The sequence below is a fragment of the Hylobates moloch genome, unplaced genomic scaffold, assembly GCF_009828535.3.
Source record: "Hylobates moloch isolate HMO894 unplaced genomic scaffold, HMol_V3 SCAFFOLD_5, whole genome shotgun sequence".
Classification (NCBI taxonomy): Eukaryota; Metazoa; Chordata; class Mammalia; order Primates; family Hylobatidae; genus Hylobates; species Hylobates moloch.
In genome coordinates this window covers 22,989,425-23,009,781 of record NW_026652280.1, presented here as the reverse complement: position 1 = coordinate 23,009,781, position 20,357 = coordinate 22,989,425, and the positions used below count along the sequence as shown (strand labels likewise).

At 36.9% G+C, this 20,357-nt stretch overlaps 1 protein-coding gene across 1 annotated transcript in view; it reads right to left on the bottom strand.

The window, feature by feature from the left end:
• Positions 1 to 1,193: 1,193 nt before the first annotated feature.
• Positions 1,194 to 20,357, bottom strand: part of TXNL1 (thioredoxin like 1) — a 35,855-nt gene continuing 16,691 nt past the window's right edge. The window contains exons 4-8 of the mRNA XM_032152213.2: positions 16,378 to 16,500; positions 14,621 to 14,690; positions 12,798 to 12,970; positions 9,380 to 9,484; positions 1,194 to 1,428 (exon numbers count right to left, since the gene is read on the bottom strand). Coding sequence (XP_032008104.1) covers positions 1,399 to 1,428; positions 9,380 to 9,484; positions 12,798 to 12,970; positions 14,621 to 14,690; positions 16,378 to 16,500 — 501 coding nt within the window. The 3' untranslated portion in view covers positions 1,194 to 1,398. The remainder of the gene's footprint in view (positions 1,429 to 9,379; positions 9,485 to 12,797; positions 12,971 to 14,620; positions 14,691 to 16,377; positions 16,501 to 20,357) is intronic.

Below are 20,357 nucleotides of genomic sequence, written 5' to 3'. Positions count from 1 at the left end.
TCAACACTAAAACTTCTGTAGAATTTTTTCATAAACAAGTATAAACACACTGCTCTCACAAAGGCAAATGGTATCTCTAACATATTCCTAGATAAGAATGCCCTCAAATATTTAAATGAATCACAATTTTACAGTCTTATGTACTCTTTAAAAAGTTTTTAAAATACTCAGAAATTTTAAAATTAAATCTACCGATACTTTTTAGATTACAATTTTAAGATAAAAAAGGTAATGAATAGGTATTTTACCAGCCTTTTGTGAAAGACCTTTTAAACATTTCTATTTGGGCACCTCATTTTCAACCTTAAATCATGTTCTCTGTGTATTTACACTGCACGTTTTGGTAGTTCAGATAATAAATATTTGATTAAGGGTAATAATTCCTTTTCTTTTGGAGACGGAGTTTGGCTCTTGTCACTCAGGCTGGGGCGCAATGGCGCAATCTCAGCTCGCTGCAACCTCTGCCTCCCAGGTTCAGCCGATTCTCCTGTCTCAGCCTCCCAAGTAGCTGGGATTACAGGCACCCACCACCAGACTGGCTAATTTTTGTATTTTTAGTAGAGACAAGGTTTCACCATGTTGGCCAGGCTGGACTCAAACTCCTGACCTCAGGTGATTCACCCACCTCAGTCTCCCAAAGTACTGGGATTACAGGCATTAGCAACCACACCTGGCCAATTCCTGTTTTCGGAATTCACTGTGCTGTATTTTTTCCCCAACTGTCTGATTTCCACATTCTTCTATCAGTTAAAAAAAAAAAAAAAAAAAAAAAGGGCTGACTCAAATTTTAAAGTTTACCAGAAGAGATTAAAATCTTGGTATATACCAAGAAAGAATTTGTGGACCTATTAGCTAAGTTTTAGGTAAGAGTAGCTAAATCTCATTAAACCTGTTTATTTCTTCTAATTTATAATTTGAGTAACTTCTATAGCTCAGATATCCAAATGTCCTTTAATAAAAATGCAAGTTAGTAATGATTTAACATGGTTAGCTGTTCCAGGTTCACTTACCAAAATAACTTGCTATGAATGTGTACACATGTACTTCTTAATTCCCTAAAACAGTTTCTCCTTTTCTAAAGAAACTGGCTTTCAATCAATATACTACCAGACACTTAAGTCTCTTCTAAAATCAGAAGTTGACCAGTTTTCAAATACATGGAAAGAGAAAATACTGACTTAGAATGACAAAAATTAAGCTTGGCAAAAGTAGTGACTTTTATTTACAATTGCATGTGTCAAGATTACAATGGAAACACTAGTGATACCATCTGAACAAAAGCAATGATTTATTGGTAATGGCAATGAATGAAACATTGACAGTCTCTGGCGAGAATCAAGCAATTATCCAGGAGCTGTAGATCTGATTGCAATATGGTTGTCCAGCGTCTTTTGTACCTTAGTGGCTTTCTCCTTTTTTGCCAACTACCTAGAAAAACAAAAATAAGTTTATATGTACATCCTATTGATTTTAAAAATGAGTTATTAAAAAAACTAATATAGTAATCAGTTTAAAACCTTGGTATTAATTTTTATCCTTGGATCTTTTCTGGCATGCAATGTATTTTCACTGTTGAAGCAAACTGTGACCTCCCCTCCAATCCCAGCCACAAGGAATTAAAAATAAAACACATGCAGGCTATTTTTGGTTTCACACAGTTTTTTGTTTTTTAAAAGAAATATATAGCAATTTTTAAAAACAAGGTTGAAAGTTTAGAGAAGTTAAATTAAAAAATGATGCTATATGAGTAAAACATATTTGACATACTATTTTTAGATAGTTAGAAATCAAATGTTGATCACACAAGTATCTGGAATTAGAAGGGTATGCTAAACTCATGTCTTCATGCCCAATATAGCAAATTTCCAGACTTTCCCCCTCAATACACTGACATGCAATGAAAACAGATTAAAAGTGACTAATTTTTTCTGGTTTAAGAAAAAAAGAACTGGTTACTGTAAGAGTACTATTAAAAATGAAATGAATACACCTTGTTTCTGTCAATGATTAGAAAAATCCTCTACTGGAGGGTTATAAAAAACATTCTGGTTGCTATATACATGGCAGCATAAAAATGTGAAGAATAAAAATTTGTTCTCTACCAACAAATCTAGAAAACAAATTCTCTGCAGGAGAGTTTGAAAACTATGTTCTAATTGAGAAATGTACCTAAAACTTACAGTTTATCATTAGATAATGTATTCTTACAGCAAAAATGCCTCAAAAGAAACCTATTTGCAAAATACTGAATGTATGTTTGTGTAGAAAGATTTCTGTGTACATTTATAAATTTAATTTTCATATTTTAAATTGATTCTATTCTAAATGGCAGTATCTATACCAGCAAAACTCATAAAGGTCATCAGTACATGTCTGGTCTAAAATATAACATAGCTGGGTCAACATCATTCATGAGAAATGTGAAAGCTTTCCACTGAAATCCCAATCACACAATCCTAGAAATGTTTTTCCCACCCTAAGAAAACTCACTTCTAGTACCTTAAAAGAACTCCCCTTTGGTCCAAAGACACCATGTTAGAAAGCTCACAAGCTAGCAAGATGATAAAAAGGCAGTTTCATACAAAAGAATGTGGATAAGAGTAAGAAATTAAGGTTTTAAGAGCCACTAGAAGGGGAAGTGGCATTATTTCTATCACAAGTAAATTTTGTGCTGATAAACACTGAGAGCATTATTGATCATTGTATTACTTGGGAAACACAAAACACAAATATATTAGATTAAGCAAAAGAAAACAAAAACAAATATTAAAAATTAAACTTCCAGCAGATGTGATACGGAAGACACAAATCTGCATACTGTTTCACAGGTTGATAACTCTCAACTTGCCAATGTGTATTTTCTGTAAAAAAGAAGAAATTCAACATTCCAACATGGATTGTCATCCCAAATGTAAAGCTCTTTTATTCATTCTTAAGTCTTTATACTACACCTCAGACAAACCAAAATTTAGGTACACAAAAATTAGGTGTAAAAAATATTTATTCAGTAGAGAGTCCATTGATCTTCTCTATTAATATGTTAACCCAACCTAATATTCAGTCCATAAGTCCTTCAACTGGTTTTGAGCTCACTTGGGCAAAAGCAGAGGACATACCCCAATCAATCATCAAAAGGACTTTGGGGCTAACATTCCAATGCGGAAAAGAAAACCAACACCCCTCAACTGAAATGTAATCAATATATTAAACTAGCACAAATATAAAAGAACTTGATGCAACTGCTATATTTAATTTCCAAAAGAATTCTATAGTTCCTAGGAAATAAAATTTAAAGTTTAGAATGGATTAAAACTATTCAACAACTAGTTAAATCTAAAACATTTTATAACAATTTAAGTTTATTGTGATGTTACGTCTCAAAATGTAGCACAAAATTAAATATGAAACGGTGGAAAGTAAAAAAAATAAACAGGCTAGTGAGCAACACGGTATGGTAAAAAATTAAAGCACCTAGTTGCAAGCCCAAAACAAAAGCCAAAACAAAATAAAAGGCCAATTAAGAAACACAACTAGGATGAGATCTGAAGAAAGAGATGGTTGAGGAAACCTAGGTAACAAGGCTGATCCAGATGATAGAAGCTGTAGAAATCTTGTACCAACAATGGCGAGAACATGGGAAGGGTGAGAGCAGACAGGTAGCTAGATGAGCAGAGAAGCAAGGAGGGGAGTAGAGTGAGACAAGGTCAATCTTTATATTACTTCATTTTAAAATATCTTCTGTTTTTAGTTCATTTGAGTTGGATTAAAAAAGCTGAAAAATAAACAGACAGAAATGTTACAAAAATAGCTGATACGGTGAATGGCCAGTTTAGAAGTCTATTTTTATTATACTGATAAAAATCTTTTCACATGCACCTCATTTCCTAAGAAGCAGAAGCCCCTATAATTTTCTCATTTTTATATTTTTATAAAATTGTAATTAAAAATTCTGTATTAAAATAAAGCAATCCATATAAAGAGCATATTTTAGCAAAAATATCTACTTCCAATTAAGATGGCAATGGCAAGCTTTTCATGCTGCAACACAAAAAATCCATTGACAACAACAGCCAAAGTATAGATTACAATCTGTGCATGATGCCTATAAGAGCCAAAAACAGACAAGTAGAAGGGGTATTCTAGTCTGTCAAACCTTAAAAGTCTAACCTTAAAAGTTGTAATAGCATGAAAGGTTGTCTAAGATTTCTATCCACATTGGAGATTCAACAGCATTACCTTAGCTTCTGTCAGATATCTTAGTGACATAAGAAGTCAGTGACATACTGAAAACTGAAATTATCCAGAAACAGCTCACACAAGATAAAAATATAAACTGAAAATGCTGAACACTTGATCTACTTTATCATTCATTAAGCCATTTTATATAGCGCCCTTCGCTACACAGAGGTCATCAAAATTTTCCTCCCTGTGCCTATAAAATATATGCCAAATCTATTTCGAAATTTTCAATTCTAGGCTGGGCGCGGTGGCTCACGCCTGTAATCCCAGCACTTTGGGAGGCCCAGGCGGGTGGATCATGAGGTCAGGAGATCGAGACCATCCTGGTTAACATGGTGAAACCCCGTCTCTACTAAATATACAAAAAAATTAGCCAGGCGTGGTGGCAGGCACCTGTAGTCCCAGCTGCTACAGAGGCTGAGGCAGGAGAATGCTGTGAACCCGGGAGGCAGAGCTTGCAGTGAGCCGAGATCACACCACTGTACTCCAGCCTGGGCAACACAGCAAAAATAATAAAAAATTTTCAATTCTAATTACTATGTATATACTAATTCAGACTGACCAAACGAGTAATATGACTTGTCTGTCCTTCAACGAATCCTCCACCTTCCTAAGTTCATGTCCAGGTCCCTACTTTTCCATTCTATCAAGAGTGCCCATAGCTGCCTGTTGAACTGTCCAAATTCTACTCTCAAAACTTAGTTCAAGGCCCTCTTTCTTCACAAAGTATTCTCAGACTTTCCCAGTCGTTGGGGGAAAAGGAAAAGTCACCTAGCTGGTAATGTCTGAGAATACTCTGTGGACAAAGAGACCCTTGAACTAAGCTTTGATTAATTTTGATTAACTTTCCCTATGTTCGTCCATTATCTACAAGAATATAAACTTGCTGTAGACAGAGATCATGATTGAAGAGTAGTCCCTCCTTATCCGTGCTTTCACTTTCTGCAGTTTCAACTGCCTATAGTGCAGTACAATAAGATATTTTGAGACAGTGAGAGAAAGAGCAAGCGTGGGAGAGACCATATCCATGTTAACTTTTAACCACAGTATATTGTTGTAATTGCTCTATTTTATTATTAGTTGTTGTTAATCTTTTTTTTCTTTCTTTTTGATATGGGGTCTTGCTCTGTCACCCAGGCTGGAGTGTAGTGGCATGATCCTAGCTCGCTGCAGCCTTGAACTCCAGGGTTCAAGTGATCTTCCCACCTCAGCTTCCCAGGTAGCTGGAACTACAAGTGTGCCCACCACCTTGCCTGGGTAATTTTGTGTGTGTGTGTGTGTGTGTGTGTGTGTGTGTGTGTGTGTGTGTGTGTGTGTGTGTGTGTGTGTGTGTGTGTATTCTTATAGAGATGGAGTCTTACTATGTTTATCAGGCTGGTCTTGAACTCCTGGGCTCAAGTGATCTTCCCACCTCAGCCTCCCAAGTAGCTGGGACTACAGATCCACCCACCGCCTTGCATGGGTAATTTTGTTTTTTGGTTTTTTTTTTAAATAGAGATGGAGTCTTACTATGTTTGCCAGCTGGTTCTGAACTCCTGTGCTTAAGTGATCTTCTTGCCTTGGCCTCCCAAAGTGATGGGATTATAGGCGTGAGCCACCATGCTCTGGCTTTGTTAATCTCTCACTGTGCCTAATTTATACATTAAACATTATCAGTGGTATGTATATACGTACAGATGCTCCTCAACTTCCGATGGGGTAATATATCCCGATTAAACCCATTGTAAAGACCAGGCATGGTGGCTCATGCCTCTAATCCCAGCACTTTGGGAGACCAAGGCAGGCAGTGAGGTCAGGAGTTGGAGACCAGCCTGGCCAACATGGTGAAACTCCATCTCTACTAAAAATACAAAAATTAGCCCGGTATGGTGGCAGGCGCCTGTAATCCTGGCTATTCGGGAGGCTGAGGCAGGAGAATCACTTGAACCTGGGAGGCGGAGGTTGCAGTGAGCTGGGATCGCACCATTGCACTACAGCCTAGGTGACAAGAGTGAAACTCCATCTCAAAAAAATAAAAATAAGTAAACCCATTGTAAGGTGAAAATATTGTAAGTCAAAAATGTTTAACTGCCCCACACTTAAGAGAATGGTTTCTACTGAATGCATTATCAATTTTGCACTATTGTAAACTTGAACCATCATAAGTTGGGAAACATCTGTATAGGAAAATACACAGTATGTATAGGGTTTGTTAGTGTCTGTGGTTCTAGGCATCCACTGGGGGTCTAAGAACGTATCCCCCCGCCCCGACGGATAAGGAGGGACTATTGTACTACCATCGTACTATAGGGACAAAACAAACCATACCACACATCTATTATTTCCTTCAATGAGAACCAAACTCAATTATAATTTTTAATAAGCAAATCTATCTGTACAAGGACTAAGCTGGCCAATTTCAGTTACATGTAAGCCCTCTTTTTCTTTTTTTAACTACATTGAAGTTGTTGCTTTGTACAATATAAAAACAATGAAATACTAGCTTACTTTTAAAGAATAACCCTAAAGACAAAGAGTGACTACAGTACAAATGTCATTCAGAAATATTACAAGAAAATGTAAATTAATATACATAAGAAAATCACTTAATCAGCCAAAATTAAAAGCAAGGGGCTAAGAAACCCAGAACACCAACAACGGAGTAGATTATGGTATTCAAATTATTCTTGTAGCAGTTCTCAAAGTGTGGTCTCCAAGACCCTCTCAAGGAGTCTGGGAGGTCAACGCTATTTTCATAATGCTAAATCATTTTTTGCCTTTTAGACTCTCATTCTCTTCACAAGTATCCAGGGGAGTTTTCCAGGGGCTATATGATGTGTGACAGGAAAGCTGACTGAATGCAGAAGCAGATATGAGAAGGAAAGGATGCTAGAAGGCTCGTAAACAGAGAAGCCTGGGCAACATAGTAAGACCCTGTCCCCACACAAAAATAAAACATTAGCCGAGTGTGGTGGCGCATGCCTGTAGTCCCAGCTACTCATGAGGCTGAGGCTGGAGGATCACTTGAGCCCAGAAGTTTGAGGTTGCAGTAAGCCATAACTGTGCCTCTGCACTGCAGCATGGGTGACAGAACAAAACCCTGTCTCAAAAAAATAAAAAATAAAAAATAAAAAATCATACAATTATAAATCAATGGTCTTACCACATTGGTTTTTCTTTTAGGAAATATGCTTATTTTTAATTTAAAATATTTGTTAACATGTGTTCATTATTTACAAATATTTTTTATATTTCCCACTTTTAACTTCTAAATGGCAAATATCAGATAAATATAGCCCACATAAACAAAAGTTCTTTTTGGCCTTCAATAGTATTAAATAATATAAAGAGGTCCTGAGATCAAAAAGCTTGAGAACTGCTACCATATGGTAATTTAAAGTTAAAAAAAATCAAATGAATAAATGGCTGTTATAAAACAAGCACAAATACTCTCAAACAAAAAAGGTCTAACACCTTTGCTATCCTAAAGACAGCCCCCAAAAAGGTAGTTTGACAGTCAGAAAAGAGAAAATACTAGGCTAGAAGGGATGTGAGGGCGATGTTCAACACGAGGTGGAGGTGGACAGTTAAATGGATAATTATTCATGCAAATTAGAGAAACTTTAACTGAATGGCTAGCCGGTAAGAAGATAAACAAGATAGAATGGTGGTTACAGAAAAAAATGAAAATCAAATAGCACAAACTGAAGTGAGAAACAGGAAACTAGAGCCAAATTAATGAATGATATGAGAAAATAATAAGATTTATAGTAATAGATCCTATAAAAAACTAAGCTAAGAACAAACCACACAAGGCACACTTAAAGCCAAGTCCAATGGCATCTAATTCAAAAAGGCAAAGCAGGCAGCCAAGATGTCTTTGTTGCTCACACATTTTCCCAATAAAACATATTTCACATCGTAAAAATGTAGATGCTTAATCTCTGCTTCTTCTGACCTGTCATAATACATATGTGAAACATCTAGACATAACAGCTCTAAAGTACATAATTGTTCCTGCGGTCCCCAAAAGGTAATCACGCTATGAGACAGGAAAATAGTAATTGGAAAACAACCAGTTAAAATACCTATTGTCCAGTCCAGGTTTGCAATTTGGTAAAAACAGCATACAATTTTGTAAGATCATCCTCTGTTATGCAATCTAATACATTCTTCTATAATTGAATTAAAGTCAGATCTGTAGATGCCACCAAAAACAATGAGAGTGCTCAAGATGTTCTCCATCTTCAATTCCACAACAAGGGTCTGTTGGGAGCCTCTTCATCTAGGAATTGCCAGGCCTAAGGAAACTCTTCCTCAAGTTCTAGACTGCCTGCCAGATGCAATCATTACAGACAGTGGGATACCTATGTATTCTGAGCTGCCACATTTAAACTGAATATATAGCAACTAACGCTCTGTACTGATAAAGTTCTCAGTAGCACTTTGATGATCTGTAGCTGTATATTTAAGAGTGACCCTAGGGAACTGTTGCCCATTAGAAGTTGTTCCAGTAATGTACAAAAGGAATTAATCTGGATTAACAAAGGTCCCATGTACCCTATTAATTCTTTACGAACCTTATAATTGTGTCTTTTCAAAAGAAAATGATATGCACACACATAAAGATATATAAAAATACGTCAGAAAACTTGCCTGTTTACCATTATTTGATGAAATGTGCTATTTCAGCATACAAACACGGTTTGGAAAGTTAACATGTCAGTATATTAAAACTCAGTCCATTTTTTTAAAATAAAATTATTCAAGTAATTTAAAATTTCGTCAGAAATAATCATCAGAATCTTACTATCAACTAAGTTATTTAATTCTCACAACTGCTTTCAAATGATTTTACTTTCATTTTTCCATTATTACTAACCACTTTCTATAACCAAGCTATTATTTTTACCCTTATGTTGATGTCATTCATTAAAAGACTCGTTATCAGTTAAGACATCATTTTTTATTAAAGATTACTTTGTTGGATATCTAAAAATATAGTTAGAACTTTCTATCCTAGTTCAGCCTTGTAAAATTTCATGACATGATATAATTTTGAGTTATTTCGTTAAAAGAAAGTGTGACAGTTGAGATACATGAAATTATTCCATTAAAATTATATTTTTACTATCCCTAAGTATCATTTAAGCAAACTTACTCGTTTGAAGTCATTCATATTTGTTGCCTGGACTGGAGTACCAATAAAAGTAAAATATGAAATTCTTGTTGTTTCCTCTTCACCTTGATTCGATTGAACAAATATCTACCAAAAAAGTTTACATTTATAATTACAATCCTTCTTCACAAACATGCTTTAAGTTTAATCAATTTCCTTAAATTACTAATACAAATATTCTCCATTCTTTGTAAAAATTAAACTAGGCTCGATGCGGTGGCTCACGTCTGTAATCCCAGCACTTTGGGAGGTTGAGGCGGGCAGATAACCTAAGGTGAGAAGTTCAAGACCAGCCTGGCCACCATGGCAAAACCCCATCTCTACTAAAAATACAAAAAAATTAATGTGGTGACCGGCACCTGTAATCCTAGCTACTTGGGAGACTGGGGCAGGAGAATCACTTGAATCTGGGAGGTGGAGGTTGCAGTGAGCCGAGATCGTGCCACTGCACTCCAGCCTGGGCAACAAGAGCAAAACTCTGGCTCAAAAAAAAAAAAAAAAAAAGAAAAATTAATCTAAATTATATAACATTAAGACTAGTACTCCTATAGGATAAGACTATTAATTATAGGGCTGTTTGCCCTGCTATTCTCACTTTCTCCAGAGATGTCATGGCAAGAGACCCATATATACAAGTTCACGATAATTTGGTGTGATAGTTACGGCAGAGTCACAATTAAATTCTCTCTCTATATATTTTTTTTGAGATGGAGTCTCACTCTGTTGCCCAGGCTGGAGTGCAATGGCATGATCTCGACTCACTGCAACCTCCGCCTCCCAGGTTCAAACGATTCTCCAGCCTCAGCCTACCGAGTAGCCCACCACCATGTCCGGCCAATTTTTTTTTTTTTTTTTTTTTTTTTAAGAGACGGAGTCTTGCTCTGTCGCCCAGGCTGGGGTGCAGTGCTGCCATCTCAGCTCACTGCAACCTCTACCTCTCAGGTTCAAGCAAGTCTCCTGCCTCAGCCTCCTTAGGAGCTGGGACTACAGGCACACGCCACCATGCCTGGCTAATTTTTTTTTTGTAATTTAGTAGAGACAGGATTTCACTGTGTTGCCCAGGGTGGTGTCGAACTTCTGAGCTCAGGCAATCCGCCCGCCTCAGCCTCCCAAAGTGCTGGGATTACAGGCGTGAGCCACCGTACCCAGCAATTAAATTCTTTACAGAGAATGTTGAAAGGGTATTAAGAGTTACCATTACAATGGGACACACTATCATTGGAAATTTTATTAAAATTGTAGTTTTTCACTGAGGAAAATCTCTAAAGTTATATTTTTTCTGATATTCCTGTATCCATTCTATTTCCTAGAATATTAAAAGAAAAAATAGTATTGGGAATCAGCTCCTAAAACAATACTATGTGCCTCATATTTTTTTTAAGCTTGACTCTATATTTAAAAACTCCCCTCAGCATGTTAAAAACTAAAAGCTTTACTCATTGATCCTTTGTCATACATTGGATTTTAAAAATTTGCTCCATTTCTAAAAACACAATATTCTAGGTGCTGTCTACTTTAAAATATTGCACCTATCTCTTTTTTGAGACAAGGTCTCATTATGTTACCTAGGCTAGTGCTGAACTCTTTAGTGCAAGTGATGCCAGTGCCTCAGCCTCCCAAGTAGCTGGGAGTACCAGCATACCACCATGCCCAGTTAAAAACTGCCTCTCGTGATTTAAATAACATACTTCTTTCATTCTGAGATGCCATTCATTGGTCAGTTTTTATTGTTTTCATAGGCAGCCATATATTATTTCAAGAAAATATTTGTTAACTAGTATACTAAGTTTAATATAACCATTTTCTTTGATTTCATTTGAGTAGGATATTTCTGATACTTAAAACTCAACATGATTATAATTCTTTTTTTTTGTTTTTTTGTCACCCAGACTGCCGTGTAATGACACAATTGCGGCTCACAGAAGCCTCAATCTCCCAGGCTCAAGTGATCCTCCAGAGTAGCTGGGACTACAGGCACACCACCATGCCCAGCTAGTTCTTGTATTTTTTGTAGAGATGGGGTTTCACCATGTTGCCCAGGCTGGTCTCAAAATCATGGGCTCAAGCAATCTGCCCATCTTGGCCTCCCAAAATGCTGGGATTACAGGAGTGAGCCACCACACCCAGTCAATTATAATTCTTCATACTACTACTACGTATATTCTGTGAAACTCGCAAAAACATTCTTAAATGAACACATACTTTAGCATTCTTCTAATTTACAAAAATAGAATTATTCCATCACAACAAACAAATTGTACCAGTTTGGCATGACATTCTCAGTGGCTCTGTGCTGGTTCCTACTTTCTTTTTCTAAGTATTCTGCTATTCTTTTCTAACTATCCTACCCATTCCTCTAAATGACTGTAGGTGAGAAGTGTGAGCTGGGTTTCAATGCTAAATTTTTTAAAAGCAATTAATAACTGCTAAAAAGTAGCTGATTCTTATGAGTGGCACTTTAATAATGACATCTAAAATATATCACTTAAAATCATCTCAAGCACTAGTCAAACTTCAGAAAGGCTGGGTGTAGTGGCTGAAGCCTATAAACCCAGCACTCTGGGAGGCTGAGGTGGGAGGACTGCTTGAGCCCAGGAGTTTGAGACCAGCCTGGGCCACACAGGGAGACTTCACCTCTACAAAAATAAAATTTAGCTGGGTGAGGTGGCACGTGCCTGCGGTTGCAACTGCTCTGGAGGCTGAGGGAGGATCACCTGAGCCCAGTAGATCAGGGCTATACTGAACCAAGGTCGTGCCACTGTGCTCCAGCCTGGGCAACAAAGCAAGAACCCGCCTCAAAGGAAGAAAAAATTCAGATATACCTTAGGTCATCTTATAAAATGTAATATCTTTTTAAAAAGTCATTTTTAAGCCAGGTGCAGTGGTGCATGCCTGTAATCCCAGCTTCTCAGGAGGCTGAGGTGGGAAGATTATTTGAGCCCAAGAGTTCAAGTCAGCCTGGGAAACACAGCGAGACTCCATCTCAAAAAATAAAAATAAAAAGTCATTTCTACTAAGATCATGACCACCACACTTAAAAACTCCATATTCAAGAAAAGTAAATAGGATTTTACAAACACATCACTACTATACCAGGTATAAAGAATAAAGCACAAATATCTTCAGTTTTAGTATAAAGTTGTAGAATAAACTTCTAGCAAAAGTTACCATATATGTATAAAATAACTGACAAAACCCCACAAATATTCAAAAATCAATCTGTCCTTCCTCTTTAGGGTACATAAATTAAAAAGAAAATTTATCCCATTATACATTTTACTCATTTCAAACTGAGTGGATAAATACCACTTTAAAGAATCCCTTAGACTCACCTCGGATACTGAAAATAGTATTGTTACTCACAAACCTATTAAATACATATGAATGAAATACTACTTACAGTTACACTGTTAACATTCTGAAACTTAACATAACGAAGTGGAACAATGCCATCTTCTTTAATATCATCCTCTGTCAGTTCCAGAGCTTGAGTTGGTTCACTTCTTTCTGCCTCTTCAAAATCCATAGATCGGGGTAGGTTGATAAAAATTTTTACATATTTAGGGCCCTGACCTATAAAATGGTAGAATAAAATGAAATGTTTAAAAACCTCAAATATACTTTACTCCCTTTACCACTACACTCACACTATACACAGACACACACAAATCAATACACATATACTTCAAATAACTCCATTATTAGAACTTGTACAAAAGTCTGAGTATTCAGGTAGCCAATCCTTTATTTTCCAATACACATTTACTGGTTCCTTCTTGGCCTAGCTAACACTGTGGTAAATATTAAGAATATAAGATTAAAACAGACACACAAACACAGAGTGAGTCCCTGCCCCCCAACTACAAAAGACATGCTACGATAAACAAAATACCACAGGAGACGAGGTACAAGGAAGGTGACAATAGATTCTGACAATATATGCAGGTTAACAAAAAGTTTCATAAAAGAAATAGCATTTGAGCTAGATCTTACAGTTGTCAATAGTTGGTACATTTATTTAGGAGGAGAGCATTATCAGTGACAACATTTAGCCAAAAGAAAATTAATAAAAATTGCCAAATTTCATTGTAGGGATTAGATTAGGACGTGCTAAGTGGTAAAGTCCCATGTATAGAATGCCTTAATTCCTTTAACTTCAAGGCACAATTTAAGACCCATATTTTGTGGCTGAAGAAAGAAATGTAAGACTCATTTCTACAGCATTTGCTTATACAAATTCTTTGTAATTTCAGAGTAAAAGTACGATTTTATTAATAAAAAATTATTAACATGAAAATTTAGCAGAACAAATAAGAAAATGCTATCTTCTAAATAAGGCCTTGGCTATTTCTTCCAATCAATCAAAAAAAAAAAAAAAAATCAGAACCCTAGTCTCCATTCCCCTATTCCCCCTCAGAAAAAGCTTAACAGAAAAAGAAAAAATGGGGGGGGTAAAAAAGGAAAATTCTTTATTTTAGAAGAAGGGAAATCCTAAGTCTGCACAATCATATTTACATGTATCGATATAAAAAAATGATACTATTAATAGGGCACAAACAGGAATATCTGGAACCTCAGTTTTCTCACTTAAAAGGGGTTTGAAATAAATCTTTCAGTTTTGTTTCTAAAATATGGCTGCTCAGAACCTACAGTTTTAGAACAGTTGGAAAAAAGGATTCAGCACTTCTCAGATTAAAAGGAAACAAATTTTAAAATGAAAAAGTATAAAAATAACTAAGTTCTCTTTCTTTCATACTTTCAGTATCTAATAATCTCACATTATTTACCCATTCATTTATATCTTGCTTTGTTCCAAAACAAGCCAGGTGCGGTGCTCACGCCTGTAATCTTAGCACTCTGCGAGGCCGAGATGGGTAGATCACTTGAGGTCAGGAGTTCAAGAACAGCCTGGCCAACACATGGTGAAATCCTGTACTAAAAATACAAAAATTAGCCAGGCGTGGTGGCGCCTGCCTGTAGTCCCAGTCCCAGCTACTCAGAAGGCAGAGGTGGGAGAATCGCTTGAACCTAGGAGGCAGAGATTACAGTGAGCTAAGATTGCACCACTGCACTCCAACCTGGGCAATAGCACAAGACTCTGTCTCCAAAAAAAAAAAAAAAAAAGAAAAAACCAACTACCTCTATTTAATAAAAAGTTTTAATTTTATGCTGACAGTTCTACAAAGCAGAAGTTAGTTTAAAGAAAAGCTATCCTTTACTCACCATTATCTGGCCCTTGAAATTTCATGGAATAAAGCTTAACAGGTTGATTGAATGCCACAGTAATAAGCAGCTGTGGAGAAAAGAGTTTCATTTTAAAGAGCTCTTGTACACCTTGAGTACACAAACTACTGAAGCAGAATGAAAATAACAGGCAAGAAAAAAATAACCAACCTAATTCATCGAACAAAACCAACGTAATATGAAAAATCAGCAAGTTGAAAGTCACTTGATTAGATAACATTTGAGAAATACTACTATTAGTTATGTATATAAGGGAATACAAGAAAAAATTAATCAAGTAAATACTAAAACTATGCATAGGAATGTAAGGTCTTATGAGCCATAAACTGGCAAGCAACCTGCTTTCTAACAAATCAAACAAAATTCTCAAATTAAAATAAAATTTAAACTATACATTTTAGCATACAGCTCTACGATGGTTTGTCAAGTATCTATCCACATTACTTGACGATTTAGAGGCAATACACAGGTTATGCAGAGACTAGCCCTGAAATGGACTCTGATCCCAAACTCAAGAGAATAGGGCTCTTACAGCTCTGAAGTAACCTCCAAACTTCCATCCTACATTTACTTGACTGACTGAATCTGGAAGGCCATATAAGGGAAGAGGAATATGAAACACTGTCAGAATGCTTATCTCTCCGAAACTCTTCTGGATCATTTGCTCAATCTTCTTTCCAGCCAAAAGTGTGTTTGATGTACGTACCTATGCGTCTACCCTGGAAAGATTTCCTGGGCAGGAAAATTTCATGAAGCCTGAGCCAGTCCTGCTGATTAGCATTATTACAGTATTTTTAGGGCACCATTTACAAGAAACACAATGTGAATGATACTCTCAAAGCTGTAAAACATGGTGGCTCTGGGGTTACAGCATGGAAAGATGGGGTTTGGATTTATGATTTCAGAATCATGTTGTGGTTTATCTGCCTAAGAACATAACTAGGCTATTTCCTTTAGTTACACCAATACTTTTTATACTTGACCCATAATAGTGTATCAAAAATAATAAGCATGACATGATTAGGGAACTGAACTGTAGGTGAAGAGCAGAAGAGACGAGAAAGTTAAAAACAGATCAAGTCAGCCTCTTCCTAAAGCCAGTGAAGAGTCATTTCACTCTTCTAAGGAAGGAAAACACGCAGATTTATATTTTAGAAAAATAACTTCTGTTACCATATAGAAGATGAACTGGAATGGGACAAATCAGAGACAATGGAAGAGAAAGTAAACTGAGAAAAGTAACAGCCAAAATGAAGATTTAAAAAGCTTGATCAAGGTGGTAACACCCAACTTACTCTGATAAGGGCAAGGCAGGGAAGCATAGGGAATATAATACAGGTTTCTATCTAGGAGAAAGGAGTTAGCCACACAGGGAGTGCTCATCTCATTAGTCTCTATTTCTCAAATACAAATCCATCTGGGTGGGAAGAAGGTATGGAAGTCAGGTCAAGGATGAACAAAAAGACCAAACAGTGGTAAGAGCTCAATTCTGCAGTGGGTCCTATCCAAGAGTTCAGCAATTTTTCTTAGTGCACCTGGCAGCCCACACACAAGAACAGAGAAAGGAGGTGAGTATGTATGGTCAAAAAACAAAAGTCAAAGAAACTAAAAGCTATAGAAATGAAAGGAAGAAGTGATCATCTGGGAAGGCGAGACGTAAGCCACAAGATGGGAAGAAACAAGAGCAGGCATAAATAGTGATAATCTCCACAAGCTTAACTTCAGCCCTCAATCACCTGTTCATCACAGTCAGATTCCAAGAAGGTCGTGTCTTTTCGTAAACAGTTGTCAAATCCATGCTCATCACTTTCATTAAGACATTCACAACCAGCTTTGTTAATAAAAGGCATTAAATCCATCTGAAAAAAAATTGCAAGATTTTAGGCAACATATTTGGATTAGGTATACAAATGTTAAAAAAATTTAAATCTGTGATTCTCTTTAGGCAATTTTAAAGAAAACACTTTTAAAATAGTTCATAAAACTTTTACAGTGTCCTTTCATTTGCATTTCTGACTGAGATCTACCATCAATTACTAAAGCCAAATCTAGGCTTAGCCTACTTGTTAAGGTATCAGAAATGATGTCTTTAACACTAAGATTATAAAATGTTGACTTATACTTTAAAAAATAAGTGTTTTACAGAAGAAAATACGCAAATTAAAGTATCCGTAAGATCCAAAGAAAGTCTATTTCCCTCTTCTAGTGGCCAAGGACTCTTTATATCTATGATGATGTCCGATTTAAGATGAGTAGCAAATAAGGACTTAAAGTTTTTATCATGAAAAATTTCAAACAGACAAAAATATAATAATATAGTAAATCCCATGTATCCACCACCTCCAGCTACAATAATCATCAACTCAAGGCCACTCTTGCCTAATCTTTAATCCCCAACTACATCCTAACTCTTCTCCTGATTAGTTTGAAAAAAAAAAAAAGCATCTTTTCATTTCATTCATGAACATTTCAGTACGAATTTCTAAGCAATAAGAAGTTAAAAGAAAACATTCTCAACATCATTATCACAATCAATAATTCCTTAACACCATCAAATCAGTGGTCAAATTTCCTCAACTGTCTCATAAATATTTTACAGTTGAATTGTTACACTCAGAACAAAGATCCAAAAAAGTATATGCCAATAATAGAGATAAAAAGGCCCGGTATGATGGCTCATGCCTCTAATCCAAGCACTTTGGGAGGCCGAGGTGGGTGAACACTTGAGTTTAGGAGTGAGACATAGTGAGACCTTGTCTCTAAAAAACTTAAACAAAAAAATTAGCTGGGTGCAGTGGCATGTGCCTTTAGTCCCAGCTAATTGGGAGGCTGAGCTGGGAGGATGGCTTGAGATCAGGAAATCAAGGCTGCAGTGAGCTGAAATTGCGTCACCGTACTCCAGCCCAGGCAGCAGAGCAAGACCCTGTCACAAAACAAAACAAACAAACAAACAAACAAAAGTATAAACATTATATTTGGAGGCCGGGTGGGGGTGGCTCACCCCTGTAATCCCAGCATTTTAGGAGGCCGAGGCGGGTGAATCGCCTGAGGTCAGGAGTTTGAGACCAGCTTAGCCAACATGGTGAAACTCTGTCTCCACTAAAAATACAAAAATTAGCCAGGCATGGTGGTGGGCACCTGTAATCCCAGCTACTCGGGAAGCTGAGGCAGGAGAACTTCCTGAACCTGGGAGGCGGAGGTTGCAGTGAACCAAGATCACACTACTGCACTCCAGCCTGGGTGACAGAGCAAGACTCTGTCTCCAAAAAAAAAAAAAAAAAAAAATTATATTTCGTTAATATGTCTCCGAAATCTCTTTTAATCTAGTCATTTAGCTTATAGATTTCTCAATACTTTGGATTTTACTGTTTGCTTCCCTGTGGTGTCAGTCAGCACATGCCCATCTCTGTACACCTTATTAACTAAAACTTCCATACCTCCCGCACATCAGAGTTGTGTTAACAGTGGTTGGTCATGCTTATTTCTGACTTTAGTAGGAATGTTTCCAATGTTCCTTTATTAAGATTTTACTGAATGCTTTAGGAATAAATGGGTATTTAAATTTTGTCAAATGCCTTTTCTGCATATTTGGAGATCATGATTTTTCTCCTTAGGTCTATTAATGTGACAGATTAAGTAAACTTCCTAATATAAACATCTCTTACATGCTTTAAAAAAACTCAATTTTGTTATTATTATTATTATTATTATTTTTTTTTTGAGACAGTCTCACTCTGTCGCCCAGGCTGGAGTACAGTGGTGTTATCTTGGCTCACTGAAACCTCCACCTCCCGAGTTCAAGTGATTCTCCTGCTTCAGTCTCCTGAGTAGCTGGGATTACAGGCGTGTGCTACCATGTCTGGCTACTCTTTGTATTTTTAGTAGAGCTGGGGTTTCACATTGGCCAGGCTGGTCTCCAACTCCTGGCCTCAAGTGATCTGCCCACCTCAGCCTCCCAAAGTGCTGGGATTACAGGCATGAGCCACCATGCCCAGCCCATGATGATATTATTGAATTTTGTTTACTAACACTTTATTTAAAAGTTTTACATCAATATTCATAATTGAAACTGGTCTGTGGCTTTCTTTTTTGGTGTATACTTTGTGAAATTATCAGATCAATGTCACAGTTCAAAAATAAATTTAGAAGTTTTCTTTTTACTTAAGATCTTAAGTAGTTACAGTAACACTAGATTACCTGATCTTTATACGGATTTGGCAACATTTACCTGTAAAGTCATAGAAGCCTTTATGGAAGAAATCTTTACTACTATTTCTTCTATTTCTCTATGGTGCTGGTCTATTTAGATGTTCTGCTTCTAGTAGAGTTGATTTTGGTAAAAGTGTATTTTTCTAGAAAAGTATCCATTTCATCTCCTAAACAAGGATTACTCTTCAAGTCTACCAAGTATTATAGATGAGTCACATGTTCACCTCTCTATCTCAAAGGGTTTTCATTATGTTTTTTAAAGATACGAATACATACATACATAATTCTGAAAGACTGAAGAAAACTTTGTATGTCAAGTAAATATGAAAATGGTAATCATCATTAGTATAGACCTCTAGTTATAGATAAAACAGCCTAAATGCTTTCAAAGCTAAAAAGTTATAGTAAATGTATTACTCAGGGTAACGTATAGCCAATTTAAAAGATGGGGAGGGAAGAAAAAAGGGCTACAGAGCAAAGTTTTACTACAGCAGAACTATTCGGAGCATTATGAACATTTGCCTTAAAAGGGCAGTTTTGACAAAATCTTTTAAATGTTTTTGTCTTCCATCCTATCTATATGTCACTTCAATATGATATCTAGGATTAAGACAACATTACAGTCAGACTTGCAATACCTAAATGATAAAAATAAACTAAGTGGGTAAATTCTTCTAAATAGTTTTCATTTGTATTTATTGTGGGGGACACAAAACATATATATATACATATTCTTTTTTGAAACAAAGCCTCCCTCTATTGCCCAGGCTGGAGTTGCAGTGGCGCAATCTCTGCTCCATGCAACCTCTGCCTCCTGCAATTCTCCTGCTTCAGCCTCCCGAATTGCTGGGACTACAGCAGTGCACCACCGCACCTGGCTAATTTTCGTATTTTTGGTAGAGATGCGGTTTCTGATGTTGGCCAGGCTGGTCTTGAACTCCTGACCTCAGGTAATCCGCCCGCCTCAGCCTCCCAAAGTGCTGGGATTACAGGCGTGAGCCACCACGCACCCAGCCCACAAAACATATTTAAAGGGCTGCATTATTTTGTTATACAAACTGTCTGGGACAAACTGGCATTATTACATTGCATATTTGACATAATTGGAAACTGACATATTCTGAAAACCTGCAATGAGAAATAAATGTTGCTACCTTTATAATCAACATGTCAATCATGGGAAAATAATCAGGTGAATCCAGAATACCCAACAGTCTATAAAACAGATATCCTAGCTGGGCGCGGTGGCTCACACATGTAATCCTAGCACCCTGGAAGGCTGAGGCAGGTGGATCACCTGAGGTCAGGAATTTGAGACCAGCCTGGCCAACATGGTGAAACCCCCCCTCTACTAAAAATACAAAAAGTAACTGCGTATGGTGGTGGGCACCTATAATCCCAGCTACGTGGGAGCCTGAGGCAGGAGAATCACTTCAACCGGGCAGCAGGGGCAGGGGCCAGGGGGGCAGTGGAGGTTGCAGATAGTGCCACTTCACTCCAGCCTAGG